The 24,510-nt window shown below is 46.3% G+C and overlaps 1 protein-coding gene across 1 annotated transcript in view; it reads right to left on the bottom strand.

The window, feature by feature from the left end:
* Positions 1 to 24,510, bottom strand: part of TMEM59 (transmembrane protein 59) — a 182,183-nt gene that overhangs the window by 85,293 nt on the left and 72,380 nt on the right. Inside the window, exon 5 of the mRNA XM_069642150.1 lies at positions 17,023 to 17,104. Within this exon, the coding sequence (XP_069498251.1) occupies positions 17,023 to 17,104 (82 nt within the window). The remainder of the gene's footprint in view (positions 1 to 17,022; positions 17,105 to 24,510) is intronic.

The raw sequence follows: 24,510 nt of genomic DNA, 5'->3' as shown, positions 1-24,510 counted from the left end.
CACCTCCCCGAGCCACTGCTCTGCTTCTGTAAGTATTTGATCAGTTTGCTCTAGCTTTGCTGCGAGTTCAGTCATGAAGGATCTGAATTCAGCCTTAATGTCTGACATGAATGCTTGTATATCTTCTTTAGTAGCTAGGGCTCCTCTGTCGTCCATGGTTTTTGGAGATGTGAGTTTCAAAAGGCTCCATTTTCTTTCCTTTATCTGATGAAAGTAGTATTACGGCAATGGCTGGGTTTTTGGTGGTTTTGGATTGTCTGGCCATTGTGACTTAAGGGGCAGAGGCGGGGGTGCGCCGGGATCCTTCAGGTAGGAGAGGTGCAACCGTGAGAGACAAGGTTCTTCTTGCAGTAACCCCAGAAGAGGAGAGAGGCCTCTGGTCTTTATTATTCAGCCTCGTGGGGTCTGTTGAGCTTGGTGTGTGGTTATGAGTGGAGAGGGCAATAGGGCACTAGGAGACCTAAGGCTGCGAAAGAACAGAAAGCCCGCCCGGAGAAGAGGGGGGGTGCCAGTGAGGCTCCAAAGTGATTCCGTGGGTCGGGACCGCTGGCACTGGGGTCTACCCCGAGCCTGCCGGGGTCTTGAGGCGGCGACTAGGCGCTCCCAGGTTGATGATGCCAAGGAGGGTGGAGGTGGGCCGGGGCACCCCACGAATAGCGAGGTGCAGCTCCCCGTGAGGGGTAATAGAGAGGTCAATTGTGGGGGAGCCTGCAGAGGTTGTTGGTCAGGCTGTCTTCCCCGTCATAACAGAGTGGGGGTGATGAGAGCCAGCTGGGGCCTGAGTGGGGGGATGGGGTTTGCCAATGGTGGGGAGAAGGGTTGATGCAGGGGCGTCCCCCGGATACTGGCTTCACCCGCCATTTTGGAGGTGTGTGGCGGCAGGCCCGCGGCTTTCATCGGACTCAGATTGACGAATCCCGGATCCGTTAAATGCTGGAACTTCGTCCGGAGGGGCACGAGACCTTCTTACATCGGACCAGGCATGGTGCTGCAGCATTGGACTGCCGAAATGTTGTTAAAAGCCCTGCTGTATCGGGTTCCCCACGGAGGCCATCAAAAGAGCGTCCGCATCGCCAGCACTCTTGGACACGCCCGATGGGAGTTCCTTTTGAGAGGGCAGGGATTGACAGTGTTGGTCCCCTAGATCCTCCCACATCTTCAGGCAACAGATTTATATTGGTTGTGGTAGACCGTGCTACCAGGTATCCTATACCTATAAGGACTGTTACTGCTCAGGCAGTGGCTAAGGCCCTCCTTTGTATTTTTACCACGGTTGGTTTTCCTAAAGAGGTTATCTCGGACTTGGACCAATTTTATGCCACACTATATGGAAGCCATGTGGAAAAACTGTGGAGTGACCTACAAGTTCTCAACAGCCTACCATTCCCAAACCAATGGGTTGGTAGAGAGGTTTAATAGAACTATGAAGAGCATGATTGGTGCTTTAGAGGAACCCCTTAGAAGAAAGTGGGACCTCTACTGCCATGCCTTCTCTTTACTTATAGAGAAGTCCCTCAGGAAGCTGTTGGATTCAGTCCCTTTGAGCTCCTCTATTGTCATCCCGTTAGAGGTCCATTGGCCCTAATCAAGAAAGGGTTGGAGAGTGCTCTTTCCCTCAAGCCAGTGAGAGTCACTGACTATGTGTTAGGTCTCTGAAGGAGAATGACACAAATGATAACGGAAGCTTCAGATAACTTGAAAGCAGATCAGGCTGTGGTTAAACAATGGCATTTACTCCAGACCAGACCCGCCAGTTCTAGTTATGGTACCTACAAAGCAGTGGGCCTTACAGGACAAATTGATTGGACCCTTCAAGGTTGTGGTTAAACTTGGAGGTCAATTACTTAGTGGACTTGAGCAATCCCAAGGAGGCCCCTAGGGTCTTTCACACTAACCGCCTAAAGGCATATGTATCCAGACCAGAACTGGGTGCTTTCCTCTTAGCATCTGATCAAGAGGAGTAGTGTGAACCTCTACCGGACCGTCTCAGGGGACAGCCTTTAGATGGAAAAATAGGAGTTAATCTCTCTTCTGATCTGACTCTGCATTTATTATGTTACCCTCACTACTTTAAATGGCTGATGGCAATGGCTCAAGTTTCCTAACCATTGTGCTTTTCTACCGCAAGCTGAATCCTCCGCTGCAGTATAGCACCCATGGTGACCATTTTGTCAAAATGGCCTTGGTCTTCTTTTTTCGTCATTTTCAGTTTGCGAGGTCTTTCTTGGGTTTTACTCTGCGCGCCAAACCAGGTTTGAGCTCTTTATTCGTTTTGCCTACTGCGGGCTTCAGTACTGAAACCCGCCTCTGGCTTCAGTGTGTCTGGAAGGGCAGGAAGTGAGGGAAGTTCCCAGAACTCCCCTGTCCTTTGTCTTTAGGAATGCCTGAATGCACCCAGTCCTGATTAGCTGGCTGTCCCTTGCATGACAGTCACCCTGCTGTTTGAGTGACAGCTAGGCTGTGCATGAATGGGAGAAACTTGCTTAAAAGACGAGGGTTTTGGAACTGAAGACAGAGTCAACCACTGGGAAGAACAACCAGACGAATAAACCGTGAACGAAGCTTGCTGCATCCTCCTGGATCATTGAACTGCCAGGTGAAGCCCTGCTGCTGTGCTGAAATTCCTTTTTCTTAAATCGACAAGAGACGCTCCGGTAGGGGCGACTTCTTCCCTTGGGTTAGTGGGACTAACTAACCCAGAGATGACCTCCACTGGACCACCTTCCCCCGACTGGCTATACTTTTTTGCTGCTGCAGGAACCGAGTGCCAGGGGTCGGGAAATCCATAGTCGAGTGCAACGTCTGTGATCCGGCCAGAAGCTCCGGGAGTCTCCCCAGGACCCTACAGAAGCAGGACGACTAAAGCTAGAGTCCCCTCACCAGAGTGCAGGAAGCCCAACCGGTATCCAAGATTCGTGGTGGTGCTGTTTACAGAGTGTTGAAACCGCGACGTGACACTGATCGGAAATGAGCCTGTAGCTGCCGCCGACCTTCGAATTGCTGCCGCAGGAGTCCCGAGACGTCCTCGCTCTCGTCCCCACGACTGAGGCCCAGGAACACAGGATCTGCATTGCTGCAACCAGACAGAAGCCAACTGGACCACTCTTCTTCTAACCAAAGGTACTGTTCTGACTTGGGGTACTTATCCCAGTGTCTGTAACTTGTTCTTCTCAGTTGAGGCTTGTAGTAGCTGCTTTTCTAGAGTTTCAGTTCTTTTTAAAAAAAACTTTATTTGAGCTTGACAGTGCAACAGAGTAACACGAGCAATATACAATCGGATGGTAAGAATACATTATATGCTTACAGTCTGGTGGAAGAGCGCAGAAAAGCAGAAAACAGTAACGGTGCACATTGCAGTAAAGTAACCAAATAAACAAGTAATCCATTAATAGTCAAAGTCTGAAGGTTTTAAGTGGAGTTGGGACCTGGGGACATCTGTTCACTGGCATCCTCATCGCTATCATTAGAAAGAGAGGAAATAAAGGAACGTAATGGGGCCCATATGTTTCTGGGTATAGACCCTGCAGGCTGTAGGCCGGCCCAGTATTCATTGATGTCTGAGGCCCAGGTAACAGCCACTGGACGTGTGTTGGGGCCCCAGGGCAAAGCCAGAGTAGCGGAATGCAGCGGGTTGCATAGTCCTGCCAATTTTCTGGAGTCACGTCCTAGCCGGGGAAGCTCATTGAACAGGCAAGTCAATGGAGATGGGGTAATTGTACAGTCCATCATTCCAGATACAGTGGTGCATACCTCCTCTCAGAACAGGCATAGGCGCGTACATGACCAGATCATGTGCATATAGTCCGCTTCATCTGACCCGCACCTAGGGCATGGGGGGGTGGTCTTTCAACATGCAGTGTAGTCTGATCGGGGTGTTATGTTAATGTTAAAGGATATTTGTACCGCGCACTATCACCACCAGAGTGGTCCCCTGGCGGCTCTGAAAAAAAAAAAGGAGGGGCGGGGGGAGTTAGTAGGGATGAACTGGAGAAGTGCAAGAGAGCAGTGATGTGCTGTTGGCGTCCTCAGCCCGGAATTCCGTTGGCTGGGCTTGGGGTGTTATACTGTCGGAAGACAGTGTGTGCTGTTGTGCGGGTCTGTGTGATTTGTTTTGTTGTTGCCGTGTAGTGAAGTTTGTGCGGATTGTTGGGTTGTAGGTTTGTGGTTAGAATTTGAGAGGTGTATGCAGAGGGTGAAGTTATTGGTTGGTTGGTTAATTTGCATTGCTGTCTCGAAGTGAGGCGCTAAATTCCTGTATTTCTAATCAGGTGGGATGTGTGAAACAGGGGCTGTACGACACTACAGTCCCTTTCCCATATGGCCTCCTTTCATATGCATAACCTGGTAATAATATCCTAGCAGGTTTACAGGAGACCAGTTTGTGTAAATTCTTGTTTGGATCCAATGTAGGTAAACTAATTTCTGGACTATCCCCATTAAGAGCTTTAAAGCTCCAGTCCCGCTGATAATTGTGGTCGGGGGGGGGGGGGGGGGGGGTTGTTTTGTTGGAGGAGGCAAAAGGGAGAGGCTCCCTGTTGCCTCCCCCATAAAGAAATGTATATTCTCACCCACTGTTCCAGTCACCTCAATGGCGAATGGCCCCTTCCCTGGGAGCGAACACACAGTATTTCAAAAATATAATTAAAAATAAAAAAATAAATGGCAAAGCAATGAGCTTAAGCTCCATTGCATGGTTACTATAATGTATCCTCCGTTTGCATTTTACTGTAATTTAAGAGGGTTCCTTATTTTCATTTTGATGCTGGCCTTTTGAAGGGCATACAGAGTTAACGACATTACTCAATGAAAAAGAGCAATTAAACAACAAAAAAAAAATTATAATATATGTTTACCAATTACTACAAAGAATGTACTCATCGCTTAATGAGAGTCATTGTGGAAGGAGTGCTGTACTGGTTTTGAACCTGTGCCTACGAAATAAAAACAATGAGTCTCTGAAAAACGTTTGTTAGGACTGATTTTCTATACTATGGCCTGGTGCACAGATGTATCAAAGGCCAACCTATATTGTGACAGGAACAACTATGGGGAGCTGTAGCCAAACCATTTTCGGGTAGCAGTGATGAGCTTGTAAAGGGTCCACAATGAGGTCACACAATGGGAATCACAAATTACACTTAGACAGGATGTATACCAACACATATTTAGTGGAACCTATGAGTACTTCAAATTGTATCAGTTTAAATCGAGAGTTAAATGAGATTCCGTGTATACAGGCACATATGTGATCCCAGCGTTGATCTGTTATCTCAATCCCCACGTCCGCTCCCCATGTGTCCCCAAGTTTGATGAATGGAGGGTGGGGAGGGGGAAGAGAAGAGCTCCACCCTGGAGGAGAGCATATAATCTAGAGACCTTCCCTTTGGAAGTCGAGGTATCTAGGATTTCGGAGATTATTGGGTCATCTGGAGGAATCAAGGAGAAGTCTGGATACCTATTCTTAAGCAACCAGCGTAAGCCAGCATATTGAAGCCAGCGCAAAGTTCTAACTTGCAGAGGCTCAGGTAAATCGGGCCACTCGAGGAAGTCACCCTGGGTGAAGACCTCTCGGACAGTGCCCAGGCCTGTGTTAGACCAGAGGCGTGTTGTTGCATCTACTCGAGGGGATTCAGGGAAGAAGTTCCAAAAGGGGAAGGTCACCATGAAACGGATGTGGTGTGCCGGTATGTTTCCACATTTTACTCAGCTAATGCTGTAGTACCAGTGCGATCGAGAGGATCCAGCCTGACGCACTGGCAGGGGAGGACCAGAGAGCGAATATCACGGTCATCAGTTGACAATCTTTCAAGTTTAACATGTAAGGGGGGGGGATTGGTGGTCTCGAACCAGTATGATGCAAAGTGGGCCTGGGCAGCCACCCAGTACCTCTCAAAAGTCGGGGGCGCTAAATCCTCCCCTCGACATCGGAGTAGTTTGTGTTCCCAGTTTCAACCTGACAGCACCGGAGTGCCATAAGAAGGTGTGGGCCAGTGTTTTGAACAATTTGTGGCCTGGGCATAAGGGGACATTCAGGAATCTATATAAAAGAGTTGGGGCAGCACCAACTTTAGAACTGTTTACTTTGAAACCAGAAAGTTTGCCGAAGAGTATGACATTGTCCAGGACTGGGGCTAGAGCTAGGTTGTGCTCAGGGGAACAGATGAAGAGGACAGCGTCATCTGCATATAGGGTAGTGATCTTGGGGGACCCAGACAATCTAATGCCCCTATGCGAGTGTCGTTGGCGAATCCTATCCAGCAAGGGTTCAATAGCCAAGGCAAAAACCAACGGTGAAAAGGCACACAACTTTCTCGTACCCCTAGCTATTTGGAATAGGGTAGAGCACCCGTCGGTACGGACCCTTGCAACCGGGGAGGAGTACAAAAGTTTCACCCCGGACCGAAAGCGAGGACAAAAAACTTTTTTCTAGTACCAACCACAGGTAGCGCCAGGAGACAAAATCAAATGCCTTCATATCCAGTGGGCTGCGACTGCCTGTGTGTCTGGGTCGATTCGAGCAAGTATGCTGTATAGGCGGCGCAGATTGAGGGAGGTGGAACACCCCGGGATGAAGCCCAATTGGTCCGGGTGAATAAAGGGCATAAATCGTGCCAGTCGCAGAGCCAGTACTTTGGCGAAGATCTTGACGTCGCAGTTGATAAGGGACAGGGGGTGGTAGGAGCCACATTGTGTGGGGGATTTGCCCGGTTTAACTAATACCGAAATCACAGCCTCTCGAAGGGAGGAAGGGAGTACAACCATCTCTCAAGACTCCTCCCATAGGGATGTTAAGCGGGGAACCAGGCGGGTCTTATAATGCTTATAAAATTCAGGGAGCCCGTCGACTACAGGGGCCTTTCCAGATGCTAATGCATCTATAGCTTTAGAAATCTCTTCAGGAGTAATCAATGTGTCTAGGGCGTCCCTGGTCTCTGGTGAGATGAGAGAGAGCGGGAGACTATCAAAGTATGACTATGTCGGCTGTGGGGGACAAAGTCTGTATTGGAGTACATGGTTTCATAAAAGGAGCGGAATTCATAATTAATATCATGTGATGAAAGGGCCAGGGTGCCGTCGGCATTTTCTTGATGGATCAGTCTGGCTAATACGCGGTTAGGGCGCTCCCCCTCGCCATATCTACGGGCGGACTGGGGATCTTCGAATAATTTTCGCTCCCGTTCAGCAGCAGTGCGGAACGTGTCTAACGCCATGCCGATTCCAGCCAATGTCGTGGGCGATTGGGAGGCGTATTGGGTTTTGAGTAGGGAGAGTCAATTCACTTTCCGTGATGGTACTACGGATTGCCTTGATGATCCCCCGCCTCCTTGGAGAAAGCCATGCCCCTGATATAAACCTTGAATGCCTCTGAGAGGGTGGCTTGTGTTTGTACCGACTCAGTGTTCAGTAGGAAAAAATCGTTGATGCAGGACCCCAGTTCAGATTCAAAAACAGTATCTAGGAGCGAATGTGGTTTTAGTCTCCATGAGCGAATTCCCGTGTCGTCAGAGCCCCCACCTGAGGGAGACCGTCACTGGGGAGTGGTCCGAGAATGTTCTGGGGAGAATAGACAGTTGGGTGATGACTCTGATGAGCATAGCTGAGATGAGCCATACGTCAATACGCGAGTGTGAATCATGTACTGAGGAGTAGTACGAGAAGGACTGGGAGTCGGGGTAGATCGGTCTCCATGCATCCGTCACCCTCAGCTGGGACTATGCTTCAATGATGGTTCTTGCAGCCTTGGAAAGTTGATGGGTTTGGGGCCCGATCTATCAAGGTTAATGTCCAAGACTGTATTGAAATACCCACCCCAAAGTATAGGGATTAGGGGGAACCCAGACAAAAAGGGAGGAGAGGTGTGCGTCAGGGTCATCAGTGTTAGGGCCATATATATTAAGTAGCACAACCTCTCTGCCTAGCAGGGTTCCAAAAAACCAGTACGAAGCGACCCAAGGGGTCTACATGGGTTGCTTTCTGCAAATGTTTGAGGCTTCCATGAACCAGAATCATGACTCTGCGATTCTGCATAGAATAATTGGTGTAGTAGTGCTGGGGACCCCATGATTTCACAAACTTTTCGCATCTGCTAGAGAGAGCGTGTGTCTCTTGTAAGAAAAGTAACCTAACTTTATGGCGTTCAGTATATAGCTGCATTTTGCACATTTTAATGTGGTTACCCAGCCCTCTAACATTCCAACTCATACATGTGATACCATCATCCGTCATCAAGATGATACCAGGGCAGCGTTCTACAAAAGTCCTCTAGTAAAGCTATACTGCAAAATTCGGATCAGACATAGGAGTCTCCACCATGTAGCAGCAATCTGAATACATTCGGATTCTCAGTAGTGTGTCAAGCTTTTTTTCAACTAAATCCCATTCCCAGCCCACGAGTGTTCAATTCTAAGCTTAGCTGGGTATAGCATGGAGTATTTCACTGGTTTTCCGTTCCTGTTGGACAGCAACAGAGAAGTCCGGATTAAGGTGAATTCTGGAGGAGCCGAGGAAAAGGTCACCCTTGGCTCTTGCTGCCCGAAGGAGGGTATCTCTGTCTCGGCAGTTTAGTACCCGCTCTATGATGGCACCAGGTCTCGGTTTTGCAGACAGGGAGTGGTGGGCCCTTTCTATTGCAAACTGCAGGGATAATTTCGGGGAGTCTAGGAGTGAGAGTAGAGTGTGCTCGACAGTCTTCCATGGGGCCATCAATTCTGTCCTCCGGAAAGCCGATAATGCGTAGGTTATTGCGTCTGGAGTGCGACTCTAGGTCCTCATTCTTCTTGCCGACGTCCTGGACCAGCCTAGCCAAAGCAGACATCTCAGTTCTTAGGCCAGTGATGTCGTCCTCTGCCACCCGACCCTCATTTCAACTTCTGCCACTTGAGTGTCAGTTTTCTCCATGTGGGCTTTGATCGAGGATATACTCCCACTCATGTCGTCTAGTTTGGAATGAAGAGTGGTGAATCCATCTTGCATGAAGTCCATCATTTTCTGTGATTTGGTAGGTTCGGGGGTAGGGGGTTTTGGGTACGGCAAGGACACCTCCATCTCAGACGAAAAGTTGCTCGGTTTTGTCGCAGCTTTTGCGTACATATTGATTGAGCTCTGTTTTTGTTAACTCCTTTGGTCATGTGTCATGTTCACATCAAGCCGCGTAGGGAGCAGTTACACAGCGCCCACGGGTGGATAAGTAATAGCTATGGACAAAGAGGGTTAGCCCAGTGGGGTGCGTCTGATCGCCAAGGGTGTATGGTGGGGTACACGGCCTTGTTCCTCTATCGATTTCAAAGCCAGGTACACTAACTGGATGTGCGCCCACAATGGTTCTGTGTGGACGAGAGTTGATCAGTAGGCCGAGGAGAAAGACTGGTGGCGTGTGTTACATCCCAACGGGTAGCCTCAGGGTGGACGGCTCCCATTATCAAGTGCCAGGCAGGTCCAACGGGGCTGACCCGTGTCAGTGACTGTCCAGTAAGTCTGATCTAGTCCACAATCGAGTGAGCTGTGTACCGCTTCGTATGGCGGGGTGAAGTGTGATGGCTTGGGTATATCTGGAATCCAGGGGGTAGTTGGGTGTTTGCACCTACCCACCGCTACCTGGGGAAAAGCACCCTTGATTTAAAAAGGGGAAGTATCACAGATTGAGGTAAACGCTGTTATTGTGCAGCGTGAAATTAATAAGGCGTATCCACCACTTGCCAAGATGTTAGTCAGAAGCTCACCAGTGCCTGCTAGTTAAGTACCACTGCGATAATCACGTAAACGTAGGACTCAGCTGATAAAGCGTATCAATTGAAGTATCCTGCAGAGGTGAGGCTGTATGTAGGTAGCTAGCATGCATGAGCTACACTGTCAGGAGAGGTGCAGCTGGAAGGACCCGGAGCGTGACTGTCTAGAAAGTCTGGTCTAGTCTGCAATTGAGTGGATTGTGGCCTCCCTCGTATAGTAGGCAAGTCTAATGGCGTGGATACACCCGATAACCACTGGGAAATTGGATGTGGGCATTGGCTCACAATTGCCTGAGAGAAAGCACCCTCAGTTCAAAAGGGTGTAGTAACACGGGCTGTGTTAACCGCGGTTATAGACCGTGGAGTTGATGGGGTGCATTCACCATGTGCTGTGGGTAGGGACGAGTCCCGCCGGGAGGCCCCAGCGCGCAACAGCTGAGTGGCTCAGTCGTCAAGAGAAATACCAGTTGCAATGGTGAGCAGTTTGGAGGCACAGGGCCGTGGACTAGAACTGCAGCACGTAGCTTGGTACCAGATTAGCAGCACCGCAGTGGGGCCAGGCAAGTGAAATTGTGGGCATCTCGCGTGGCCATGTGTTATGGAGGCTCCGTACCTTGAACACCAATACAGAGTTGATGCGGTGCGCTCCGGGTCTGTCCAGTGAGGGCCCACGGGACCAATGATAGGTTCTGCAGAGTAGGTTGTGCAGAGTAAGACTGAGTCAATGAGGCAGGTCCCAATCTGTGCTGGGAAGTGCTCCGTAGTTATATTTGAAGGCTGACAGGGTCGGGACAGTTTGGCAGAATTGCATGCAGGCTCTTCTGGGAACACCACACACAATTAGGACTACAGGTGTAAGCAAAAACCAACCTTTGATAGAAGTCTGTACCACACACTTTTTGGTAGCCAGCTGAGCAGCCAGTCTTATCCCAAGAGGGAATGTGAGCAGTAGTTTAAGTTACACAGAAGTATCACAATCACAGTGGTTCAAATAGACTCTTACTCTCAAGGTTTCTTGGTAAAACACTTCTACATTTATTAATTACACAATCATTTAGAAAACATTCACTAGTCATATTAAACATCAATACACTACAGTAACAAACTAAGTTGTAGGGACAGTTGGAACTCCCCTGAAAAATGAGCCAAATGGCACTTCTGGGAACACTACAAACAACTATGGACTACAGGTATAGGCAATCCAACCTTTGGTATAAGCTTGCACTACACAGTTTTGGAAGTGTGTTGAGCAGCCAGCCTTATCTCAAGAGGGGAAATGTGAGCTGTAGTGGAGTTACAAAGATTCACAGTTACAGATATTCAAATAAACTCTTATACTCCAGGTTTATTGCATAAACAATTATTAATTCATCAGTCAGTTATAAAGCCTTTAGAAGGGAGCAATATACTAGTAACATACACATACACTTCAAAACTGTACACTCTAGTTTCTGAATCAGACAAGACCCTTTTGGGATGGCCCACAGACACAACCTACACCCACAGGTGACTCCAGTAACAAGGGTGCTGGGGACATTAATATCTTCCTGTTGGCATTCAGAACACTCTTAAAAAGTGGGTAAAAGGAAAAGGTTATTAGAACACAAGAACTTATAAATATTCTTAAGCAGGACAAATACTTTCAGATAGCAAGAGAAGAGTCATTCAATTCAAATAGGCTAAGCCAAAGGCAATGGGCAAAAGTCTTTGTATAGGATGCAGCACTTCAGGTAAGTAAATGGGAAAGTAAGTGTTTGCACAAGTTCTTAGGAGTCTTTGATATAAAGAAGAAATCAAATGTAGGGCCACAAGCTGATTAGACTTTTGAGTTGCAGAAGTTACAAGCACTTACATAGTAAGAGGTAAGTTCTCTTAGACTTGTTTTACAGTACCTTGATAAAAGAAGAAAAGATGCAGCAGATGACTTCTGTTCCTGTGCAGCTCTGCAGATCTCACTGTTCCTGGGCCTCAGTCGTGGTGACAAGAGGGAGGACGCTGGGGGACTCCTGCACTGCACTGGCACTGTCAAAACTGGCAAACGGCAAACGGCAAACTTTACTTTCAGTGGCGGTTTTGCATTTCAGCTCTTTGCTGTACAGCAAATAGCAATAAGCGCGGTTCCTGGCTGTCGAGGTGTACTGTCCTTGCTTCTGGAGTCCCGAACTCTGCTGAGGGGGCTCAGGCTTGGTCAGTCCTGCTTTGTGGGAGTCCGGAGGATCTTCCAAAAGCTTTTAGGCCAGCTTAAAAGTAACACACAATCTGGTGTCCCTCTCCCTGGCTCTACGGTTCCTGCAGCAACTCGGAGGAAATTCAACCAACTCCAAGATGGGTATCCAGGTGGCTTACTTTGGAGTTGATTGGTCCCACCAACTCAAAAAGGGAGAAATCGTCCTTGCAGGGACTTCTCTGTCGATGCAAACTTGGCAAGTAGTCACTGCAGCAGGGCTTCACTGGGCATACCAACAGTCCAGGAGTTGCAGCAGGCATCCACTTCAAGTTCTTCGGTTCCTTAGTCCAGTGGTCGACTCTGCCTTCCAAGCCAAAAGACTCCTTTTATTTAGTTCTCTCCCATTCATTCCAGCCTAGCTGTCACTCACCCAGCAACGTGGCTGTCCTTGCTAGCCAGTCAGCCAGCCAATCACCACAGAGTGCATTTGGGTCTCTGTTAGGGAGAATTTTCATAAATGTGCCAATTCCTCTCTACCTTAGAGACCCCCAGCTCTTTTGCTGACCTTTGGGACATTGTACTTGTAATTCTGGTTGTTTGCTGTTTCTTTGGTTATGGAGTCTAACCAACTCCATAGGCATCATCTTTTTTTCATGTGTGTTACACAGCACCTTCAGTGCAGTGACACAAGGATGTCATTTTAGACTTCTCAAATGTTTAAATACCTTCTCTGGGATAAACTACTGTTTCCCAGGGAAGGTAAGGTTAAATTGACTTTTTTTATTGTAGTTTTATAGTTTGATTTACAAACTTTTTAAAACAATATTTCTTTCATTACAGTTTTTCGGATTTTGATCACTCAAGGATCAGTGTCAGTGTGTTCCTTCAGAATTTCGTCTAAATAGTCAATAATTCGGCAAGTCAGCATCACATTTTTTCCTCCGAGAATTCGAAACCACCAGTCTTACATATTCAAATTTTCTGGGGCGAATTTCCCTAGGTGGAATGTTCTTTGGCTCTTTAAATCCACACATTCAGTTAAAAGATGCTTGCTAGATTCTAATTCACCCTTTCAGAATCTGCATAGATTGTCGATCAGGTCTTTGGCATGTATCCTGAATAGCAGCTCTTTTGTCCTCAAGGCGTTTAGGCGTAGTTTCATGAATGAGTCACGATGGTGTCTCGATGGAAATTGTTTTAGGTACATGGGAAGCAAGTCAAGGCAATTTGCAGCTGGGCCCAAGTACAACGCCGAATCCAAGTTGTTATAACGTTCTAAATTTAGGATCCACTGCCATCGTTTTATTTTCCTTTTTGCATTTTGAGGGCAGTTTAATAGTGTGTCCATAGTAATGTCTGCATGCGACAGTATCGCAGTGAGTTTTGCTTTCCAGTCATTAATCAAAGAGTTTGAGTGTTCATTGTGACAATTTCCGATAATTATGTACGCCGGTTCCGGGGAGCTTAAATTAATTTTCCTAAAGAGGGACATTGATTTCCATACAACAGTGCTGGAGGGGTTGTCTAGTATTCCCTCATGTAGCAGTCAAATGCTACCCTTTTCTATCGAAATGGCTTGTGGCAGTGGTTTTACAACAAACTACCATGATTTTTCCCGACCGCGAACATTGGCAGCTAAAAATCCCGGGAACCATGTTTTTCAATATGGTGCCTTAAGCCCCTTTGTTTTAACTTGTCCCAGTGTTCTTTTTTCGCCATTTCTTTTTGGAAAGTTCCTTCTGGTGTTTCTCTCTGTACGCCAAACCAGGTTTGGTCCCTTTGTTCGTAAGCCTTTGGTAGGCTTCAGGACTGAAGACCGCCTCTGGCGTCTGAGTGTCTCGGGTGGGCAGGAAGCGAGGGCGGTGCTCGAAACTCCCTGTGCTTACTCTCCTAGGAGACCCAAATGCACTCTGATGTGATTGTCTGGCTGACTGCTCAGCAAGGACAGCCACCCTGCTGGGTGAGTGGCAGCTAGGCTGGAATGAAAGGGAGAAAACTGTTTAAAAGGCAAGTCTCTGGACTTGGAAGGCAGAGTCGACCACTGGAACGAAAGAACCGAAGACGAGCTGGAAGAGGACGGCTGCTGCAACCACTGGACCATTGGTTTGCCCGGTGAAGCTCTGCTGCAGGTCCGAATTGCCAAGTTCATCTCGACAGAGAAGCCCCTTCAAGGACGACTTCTTCCTTTGAGCTGGTGGGACCAATCAACTCGTAAGACACCTGGATACCATTCTCGAGGCTGGTTAGGATTAACCAGGGAGAGGGACACCAGTGTGCTTGAATTACAGCTACTGGAACTGAAGTGATTCCATTTTGTCAGTGTTTTCCGACGATCCCATGCAGTGCATGAGTCCCCCGACGTCCGACCTCTTGTCCCCACGACTGAAGCTCAGGAACAGTGAGATCTGCAGGAACTGCCAGGAACCACCGTCTTCAGCTGCATCTTGTTCTTCATTTTAAGGTACTGTGCCAACCCGATTGAGAGAACGTACCTTTCGCGGTGAAAGTTTGCAGAACCTTCCCAACTTGCAGGCCTAATCAGCTTGTGACCCAACAAATGATTCTTTTTCATACAAACTACTTCTGAGAACTCTGGCAAAGACTTTCCCGTTTATTACAAGAACTGCTCTTTCCTATCCAAGACACTAGCCCATTGACTTTGGCCTAAGCCTATTGAACTGAATTGAGTCCTCTAGTGAACCGAAACTATATGCACTGCCCAAGAAAGTATTTGTGATCTAATCTATTAACTTGTGCCTTTGCCTTCCCATTTAAAGTGACTGAAATGCCCTTTGGCTCCTATTTCAGGGGAGCTTAAATTGTTCAGAAACTTATTGGTTTTGGGTTGAAGTATACTTGTGCATAATATTAAGTTGCCTCCTGAATGTTTTCTAAATGATTGTATAATCAATTTCTAAGTGTTTTACCAAGAAACCTTGAGTACAAGTGTCTACTTGAACCACTGTGATTGTAAGACCTCTGTGTAACTTCATTTACTGCTCACATTCTCTCGAGATAAGCATGGCTGCTCAGCTCGCTACCACAAACTGTAGTACAGACTTAGACCAAAGGTTGTTGGTTTTGCTTACACCTGTAGTCCTAATTGTATGTGGGGGTCCCAGAGGGTACTGCATGCAATTCTGCCTAATAGTCTCCTAGGAGACTAAGCACAGGGAGTTTCAGGCACCTCCCTCACTTCCTGCCTACCCCAGATACTCTGGAGCCAGAGGCGGGTTTCTCTCAGAAACCCTGCCAAAGGCGAAATGAACAAAGACCAATCCTGGTTTGGGGCGCAGTGAAACTCTCTAGAAGGACCTTTCTACAAAGACTGGGCACCATTTTAGCAAAGAAGCTGTATCCTATTTTGAAAAAGATGGCTCCCCCGATTACTTTGTCGGAGTCGCAAACGGTTGCGGTAAATGCAAACCAAGGTAGTTCAAAACGAAACCACTGCCACCAGCCAGTAAATTGAGGAAAGGGTAACATAAAAAATGTTACATGAGCATTTAGACACAGGGGATATTATTTAACCCCACCAGCACTCTACTGTAAGATAGCTTTGTACTTGCTAGACGCAGCACACCCCAAGTAAAGTCAATTTCACTTCACTGCTCTGGGAAACAGTAGCTGATCTCAAAGAAGGCGTTTAAACCTTGGGAAATCTTCAAGACTTCCCTGTGGCACTGCACTGAAGGTGCAGTGTGACACAATTGTAAAAGATGATAAAAAAAATCAAGTCCTCAAAATCCAGCAAAGTTGCTGGGGTCTCCAAGGTGGAGGGAATTAGTAAATTTGTGTGAGGTTAACAAAGTATGTGGGTTTTGCTTACCTTGTGTTAGCTGTGTGCGATCCAAAAATAAGTCACAAGAGTTACTTACTGCTTACCTCTATCTGGGGTTCCCCGATTTCAAAAGCACCTTTAATTGTATATTGCATCCTTAGGTTTCACCTAGTATAAATGTGTGTTATGACAAAAGTAGTTATAGGTTTTTACTGCACCTAGAATAAGTGTTCCACTATTCACCAAAAGTATATTGTCCAGTTGACTGATTAATTGATTTGTACCGAGAATCATACAACTGGAAGGGTCTACTGCCCTTGCATTACTGAATGTAATTGTAAAAAGTAACCATTGGTTTCTACTCCCCGAGAATAGGCTTGACCTATACTGAATGTGTATGAAAAGGTTTTGACTTCCCTAGAACTACGGTTATGTATTTCAAATAAGGTCTACACTTGGGTCTGTACTTTCAAGTATAGTGTTGTGTTTTTATACTGTGATTTCATATAATGTTTTAGTCCTTACTTACCCCTAGATTTATCTGGGCCTACCTGTATTTAAATAAATCCTTTATTTTTACAATACAAAGTGTTTCAGTGTTTCTTTGGACCATTTGTATCACAATTTCATGTGTACTAATTCTACAGCCCTCTCTCCCTCCTAAGATAAGTCTGGCTGCTCTGTCTACGCTATCAACAAACTCAGCCTTATACTAGGAGTGGAGACTTGTACTGCCTCTGTTGAATGGTTTTACTAAGCCCTTAGTTGGACTTCAGAAGAACTGTCCTAACACTTTTCCCTTCTCGAAACACAATATTGTAATGGTGATCACAAATCGGTGTTATTGCGGACCTCAAAAGGACGTCACTCAGTGTTCTGGAATATGTACAACATAAGAAAGGTTTACTCACCTACTTTATTGCTCTTGTTGAACTGAATCCTAACTTTGGGATTAATGTTACTATTAGTTGCTGCTTTTTAAAGATTGTCCAATTGTCCTTGTGTGCATATATACATACATATGTATACTATAACTTTAAGTGTGCACGTTTAATTGGATACCTGTATTTCCTAATTTTATTGTACAGCTCACAAAGATAACCTTGGCTGCCCAGTCAACCCACCAACCTGTGTCGTACAGGCCTATATTAAACGGTGGGTTTGGGTTACCTAATACCAAGAGATAAGTCTTGTAAAGTCCCACACCAGTTGGGCTCTACAAATTCTTACCCAACAGAAGCCACCAAATAGAGTTGGTTCTAGTTGCAGTTGAACATGTGAGAAAGTTGTCCTAGTGTACAAATTTGCAGAGGCGGTCTGTACATTACACCAATGAAAATAGAACGTACCGCACTTCTTGTGGACTGGCGAGTCGTTAAGATCTGTGGAATCCAATGACATCTGTGGGACATATTGCACCTCAGGCCTGGACTGAAAAGCAAATACAAATAATCAAGCACATATTGATATTGTTGCTTCCTTCGTCACCCATGAAATACAGTCAACACGTAACGACAAATGTGTGGGTTGAAGCAGACATTGTATGCCAGCACTCTGGTATGAGGGCAGAGGAGCATGGAATCGAATCAAGTCTCCCGCTCCTTCTTCAAACTTAGATCTTCTACCAAGGCATACATTTGTTTTCAAAAATTGATTAGCAGCGTTTGCTAATACACATTTTCATGATTAGCAAATATTTCATGAGCAATGCTGTACTAATTTTTTAATGTCACCCAAGGTTTTTTGTACCTAAGACATAATATAAGCAAAAATACAGCAGTTTTGTGTACCACTGAAGTAGGAAATTAGTGAGAGGAATCGGGCCTTGCAAATTCTTTAAAATTCCACTAGACCTGCAGGTCGAGTAACTTAGTTTACATACTCAACCTAAGAAATGCACTCGACAAATGGCAACAGATGACTGCAAATTTAAATGTGCATATTACCACAAGTCCACCTAATGTTTGGCACACTGCTGCTACCCAGAGGCCCGCCATGCACAGTGAAACTTGTATTGACATTTACTGCAAACAAAGTAAATGTTGAATAAAAGTTTTAAACATCCCCTGCAAATGGTACTCGCCCTTCATAAAATCTACTTGACTGTGCAAGTGGGCGAAAAGACAACGAGCCCTGGATGAGCGTCTGTAAAATGTAAAAGATTAGCTGCATGAATGGACACAGACATGATAAAATGGCTCTAAAAACAGTGTGGCTACCCCTCTCCTGCAGGTGCAAATATATAATGCAATCAAACATAGGATAACAAGCTCTTGCAGCAACTACAGTGTATGGTAGTGCAGTCGGTTTGTAGACGTACAGACGGGATGGACCTATTGATCACTACTTTGTGTAAACATCTAGTTACCTTGGTGTATTCAATATGTAAGAGGAAACAAAGTACAAGGCTAAGAGTGGATGGCGTAGCAAGCAGAGAATATAACAAACTAGGGGGAAGATTGTAATCTGTGGACATCTCACTTTCAGAGTAGCTGGTATAAATCAACAGGGTGAAAAGATAGAATGTCAAAGACTATAGGATTAGCTCATGGGTTAAGTACCAGCTGCTGCAACCAGCAAGTTGCAGAACTAGAATTGCCAGCTGTTAGGGAGAATTCTCAGAAATGTGCCAAATCCCTCTACCTTAGAGACCCCCAGCAATTTTGCTGGATTTTGAGGACTTGATTTTTTTTTAAAATGCATAGAGTGAGACCCTTTTTTCACCCACTCATGTATTTTAATGTGATTTCTGAACTCTGTTTTTTGGTTGCGGAGTCTGACAAACTCCATAGGCATCATCTTTTACATTGTGGCACACAGCACCTTTAGTGCAGTGACACAGAAGTCTTAGATTTCCCCAAGGTTTAAATAAATTTTCTAGGATAAACTACTGTTTCCCAGAGCAGTAGAGTGAAATTGACTTTACTTACGTTTGTAACTTTCTAGACCCACCACACACTATCTTACAATAGGGCGCTGGAGGGGGTTACCTAGTATCCCCTCTGTCTAACTTCTCATGTAACAATTTTATGTTACCCTTTCTTCACTGAATGGCTGGCGGCAGTGGTTTAGTTTTTACTACCGTGGTCTTTTTTTCATAATTTCTTTGTGGAAAGGTCCTTCTTGAGATTTACTCTGCGCGCCAAACCAGGTTTGGTCCCTTTGTTAATTTTGCCTTTAGCGGGATTCACGAGTGAAGCCCGCCTCTGGCTCCAGGGTGTCTGGTGTAGGCAGGAAGTGAGGGAGGTGACCGAAAATCCCTGTGCTTGGTCTCCTAGGAGACCCAAATGCACTCTGACGATTGGCCAGCTACCCTACTGTGTGACTGACAGCTAGGCTGGAATGAAAGGGAGAGAACTGTATAAAAGGCGACAACTGGACGAAGGAACCGAAGAAGAACTTGAAGGACGCCTGCTGCAACTTCTGGACCGTTGGTTATCCCGATGAAGCCCTGCTGCAGTGCCGAAACGCCAAGTTCGAATCGACAGAGAAGCCCCTGCCAGGACGACTTCTCCCCTGTAGTTGGTGGGACCAATCAACTCCAATGTAAGCCCCCTGGACATCCATCTCGGAGCTGGTTGAATTTCCACAGAGTTGCTGCTGGAAACCGTAGAGCCAGGGAGAGGAACACCAGTTTGTGTGCATTCCCTTTTAAGTTGGCCAAGAGCTCCAGGTGGATCCTCCAGACTCCCAGGAAGCAGGACTGACCGAGCCTGAGCAAGTAACGTCCATCTCGACAGCCAGGAACCGTGGTGTTACTATTTGCGGTAGACGTGAGGAGCTGAAACGCCGAACAGCCACTGAAAGTGAAGTTTGCTGGTTGCAAGTTTTGACCGTCTCAGTGCAGGAGTCGCCCGACATCCTCCCGCTTGTCCCCACGACTGAGGTCCAGGAACAGTGAGATCTACACAGGAACAGGAGTCTTACTTCATTTTTAAGGTACTGTACAAAGTCCAAGAGAACTTACCACTTTCTGTAGAGTTGCTTGCATCTTCTACCACTCACCAGTCGAACAGCTTGTGGCCCTACATTGATTCATCTTTTTCTTCAAAGACTTCTGAACCATTGTGCAAAGACTTTCCTACTCGCCTTCAAAGAAGTGCTTCAGCCCATATAGACTCTTGCCTCTTGACTTTGGCTTAGCCTGTTTTAACTGAATTACTCTTTTTGGGGGATCTGAAAGTATTAGCCCGCTTAAGAAATATTTGTGGTCACTTGTTTGCTCTAATAATCGTTTCCCTTTTTGCTGCTCTTAACTAATTCTGAATGCCAACAGTAATACATCAATTGCTAGGGTGCTGTGGACATTAAAGTCACCGTTACGCTTACCTGGTATCCACAGGGGCGCCACCCAGCCGGGTTACTCGCTGGTATACTTCTCAGCTTTGCCCTGATGTGGTCTGCGGGGAAGGTTCTGCCTGAAAATACAGGAGGACTATGTTCAAGACTGACCGACTGGGGTAAGTATCCTCCCTCCACCCCCGTATGATTTCAGTCCCTCTGGCGCCCTCTCCTCACCCTGTGGTAGAATTAGGCGCGCTCTCCGTCCTGCCTTCTTTGCAGGGGCACGTTGTCTTTCATGGGCGAGTGCAGTCCAGTTACTTCACTGACGCCAGCCCGTTTGATATTGTTCAGGTAGGTCTTATTGCTGTTCTTTAGTTTTGTTGCTATGCTGCATGCCTTTCTTTGTTTAAAATGTCTTTTTTCTCCCTTAGGTATGCAGAGCTTCAGCGCGGCGAACTGGCTTGGTTGAGCCCCGCTGGTAAATTATGGCGCATTAAGAGCTCTATGATGCGGTAAGTAAGCGATATGCGCAGCGCTGCGAAGTCTTGCCTTTGCTAACCTGCGTTTTCCTTCCTTGTAGGTCGCAGTGTTCTTCAGTGCGAGTGGAATGTCCGGAGTGGTGCCAGCTGAGAGGTGACCAGCCAGGTAAGCCTTTTGAGCAGTTCGTAATTTGTAAATGGCTCTACCGATTTCTTTAATGTTGCCTCCATCTTCCTCTTTCAGGTCGTTCTGTCCGTGAGGAGTGCAGATTTGAGGAAGCTGTTCTCAGTAGCTGCGAGTGTTTAAAGATGAAGACTGCAGGTAAGATGCTGCTGCTAATGTTGTTCCTTTTGTATCCTTGCAGGTTCTGCTTCTCCGAGATTCGAGGGAATAACTGGACACTGAGCATCACGTTGCAAGCTGCAAAGTAACACGAAGCGTGTTGTCTTGCTCGGGTGTGGTTTAAATAGCCCCAACAAAATAGTCCAGGTAAAGTAGTCTCTAGGCTACCACACCCAAAGCACTATACCGCATAGCTTGGTTCTCAGGAACCAAGCTATGTGGATGCCTCCATGTTGGCTGACAATAAATAAAGTAGTTCCCAAGCACATTGTTTTTTCATGGTGTATGAGCCTGGCGCCATAGGCGCCAGGACTGGCCCCATGAGGGCTCCTGAAGAGGATGCCAGGCTCTAGAGGCCCGAGTCCTGACTCCACCTGGCCAATGGGTTTGCCAGAGGGGTTTTTGGGCGAGGGTCTTGACAGTCACCTATGGATGTAGGTCTCTGCTGTATGCCATCCCAAATGGGTAGTTACTGATTCTGAACAAGAGTATAATTTTGAAGTATATTTATGTGGTGTTTTACAGTGCTCCTTCTGAAGAAGGCATACATTAACTGACTGGTAAATAAATTCATAATTGTTTTATCAAGAAACCCTGTGTGTAAGGATACTTGTCACTGTGAAACTCTAACTCTCCTACAGCTCACATTGACCCCTCTTGAGATAAGCCTGGCTACACGTCCACACTACGAACCTGTGTAGTACAGACTTATACCAAAGGTTGGGTTACTACTGCAAGGAGGTCAGGGTTGTTGTAGTGCACCATGAGGGTACTGCATACAATCGCGCCTAACACCAGCAAAAGCATTCGGCCGTGTGATCATGTACATTTTCAAAGTTCAACACTTGTTAGGTAAGAATTGGTGTAGTATCACTGAGACTACACAACACTTATCTGCTTGGTATTAGCTAACCCACTGTTAGGGAGAATTCTCAGAAATGTGCTCATTCCTCTCTACCTTAGAGACCCCCAGCTGTTTTACTGGACTATATGACTTACATTTTTGCCTGGAGAGAGCGAGACACACTCATGCATTTTAATGTGATTTTGAACTCTGCGTTTCTTTTGGTTGTGGAGTCTGACAAACGCCATAGGCATCATCTTTTACATTGTGTCCCACAGCACCTTCATTGAAGTGGCACAGTGAAGGCTTCCAGATTTCCCCAAGGTTTAAATACCTTCACTTGGATAAACTACTGTTTCCAAGAGCAGTAAAGTGAAATTTACTTTACTTACATTTGTAACTTTCTAGACATAACACACACCATCTTACAATAGGGTGCCGGAGGGTTACTTAGTATCCCCTTTGTCTAGCTTCTCATGTAAAATATTTATGTTACCCTTTCCTCAATGAATGGCTGGTGGCAGTGGTTTACTTTAACTACCATTGTGTGTTTCTACCCCGGGCTGCAATTGCAGGCAACAGTTAGCATTTCTCTGATGCATATCCGCTGTTAGGCGGAAGCTGGCCGGCATTCAGAGAAGGCCTGTGGAAGAAAAGGCCATGTTCTGCACCTGTTCGCGCACAGGTGCGCCCTACTAAACTTTGCGATTACGCTGAAGGTAAGACACCAACTACCCTCCCTAGGCACCATGTTGCCCTTCAAGCTATCCTGGTCATGCCTAAGCGTACTACTACGACAATGTTACAGTCAGACTCTTACACTGGTCTCACCGTCGCGGCTATCCTCAATTGAACTTGCGACTGCATGACCTATCCTTTAGATTATCACCGTGACATCATCTCTTGTTGTTACCCTATCCTAGGGGATTTTAATATTCGTATTATTATAACAATAGATTTTGTAACTACCGAACATAAAAACCTCATTGAGTTGGCTGCTTGCTAATCTTTATGCTGCCTAGCTTGTCACTGCACTAAGCACACTGATCTATAGATGCACTCACTGGCTTGTGCTTGTGACCTTCCACCGATTTCAAGGTGCTGTATGTATACTTGCAAGTTATTCTGCTTCTGATCTTATGTTGTCCAATCTAAACGCACTGCATTCCAACTATATCATGGGACTTATAAGGTGTATGTTTAATCATTGACAGCTGCCGTATACATTGTATGTGTTAGCTATTAAAAGCCGTTAGCCTACTTGACGGTTATGCACCGCATTTATTTGCATCAACCAATTGCTGTACTTGAGGCCCCCTCCTTGTTAATGATCACCTTACAAGTACTGCATGCCACCTTTTATGAAGACCGTTCAGACCGTAACACCTTCACTTGCGGAGGCATAATCTCGCTGGCGACACTCTTTGCCTGATAGTCAACCATTACTAGCAATAAGTATTATCATTACTGATTATTCTCATATCGTCAAAACAAACTTTGTGCCACACTGCTACTTTAGCCCGTCTGCTTTTACGTCCTTATACAGTTTCGTTATACTGACTCAGGATGTTTGCCATCGCTCTGTTTCCAAACTAGATCTCCTTGCACCTCTCCCTTTAAACCTTTCTCTTTAGTTAAACATTGCCCGCTGACCTAGCTACTTGCCCAGCTCTCATCTCACAATGCACTGGTTCCACTGGACATACCGTACACTTCTCCTGCTTTTCACTACAACTTCAATCACAAGGTCCACTTTGAACTTAGTACCTACTTCTTGCACTCCTATTCGACATATATGCAAAAAATACGACAACATTGAAGGCACGGATCACTTCCCCAAACGCATTCACCCATCCTCTCCGAGCCGCCTTCCCTTAAACTCACCCATTTATAACTTGCGCTCTCACAACACTGAGCCCGTTTACATCATGCCTTGCATAAACCCTTACCTGAACTCCCCAGCTCTATGGCTCGAGCACTTTGTGACCAAACTCACGCCCAACATACCTTCCCACCAATACCAAATTCCTTTCTCACCAGGATAATTCCTAACAGCACCTAAAGACACAGATATCACTACTTCAACTCCTAAAAAAACACCTGGACCCTCCACGCCAACAGCCCTTCCACTGCAGAAGATAGCTTGATCAAAGGAGCCCTTCTCAACGCCAGATACCTCCCAGCTCATGCGCTTGACATTGCCGACTTCATTGCAACCGAAGACATTGACTTCCTAGCCATTATGGAAACATGGTTACATGCAGCAGCTGGACCCACACTGTCCATGGCGATACCCGATATCTATGCCATCATCAGATGTGACAGGGACTCCAACCAATCAAAAGGTGGAGGCGCTGCCTTCATCTTCAAAAGTTCCCTTAAACTTAGACCTATTTCGAATCTGCAGATCCCTTCCACTGAGCTACTATCAGACAAACTGCCTATATTGTCTAATCAGACTGCCACAGTGCATCATATCTATAGGCCACCAGGACCCATTTCCACCTTCGCTGAGGAGATCTCATCCCTTTTTGCTGCTAATACCAAGCCTAACTCCCAAATTATACTACTTGGAGACCTCAATCTTGGCTACCAAGATCTGAATGACCTCAAAGCCTTTGACCTAGCCAGCACACTAACGGACTTCGGATTTACCCACCATATTCAAGAGCCTACACACATCAAAGGGAGAACCCTTGATTGGCTTGCTGATTTGAATTGTACCATCAACCTGGTGTCCGTCACACCATGCATCTGGTCTGATCATCATAAAATAACCATTTCTATTAAATCTACCCCCAAAATCTCAAATATTGCATCTTCTATCCACACCCGTAACAAGAAGGACATTACTAAGGAGAAACTGCTCCCACCAATCCTTCCCCCT

The sequence above is a fragment of the Ambystoma mexicanum genome, chromosome 1q, assembly GCF_040938575.1.
Source record: "Ambystoma mexicanum isolate Mex_15411 chromosome 1q, UKY_AmexF1_1, whole genome shotgun sequence".
Lineage (NCBI taxonomy): Eukaryota > Metazoa > Chordata > Amphibia > Caudata > Ambystomatidae > Ambystoma > Ambystoma mexicanum.
Note: the sequence above shows the minus strand (reverse complement) of the source record. Positions and strands in the feature narration are given on the sequence as shown.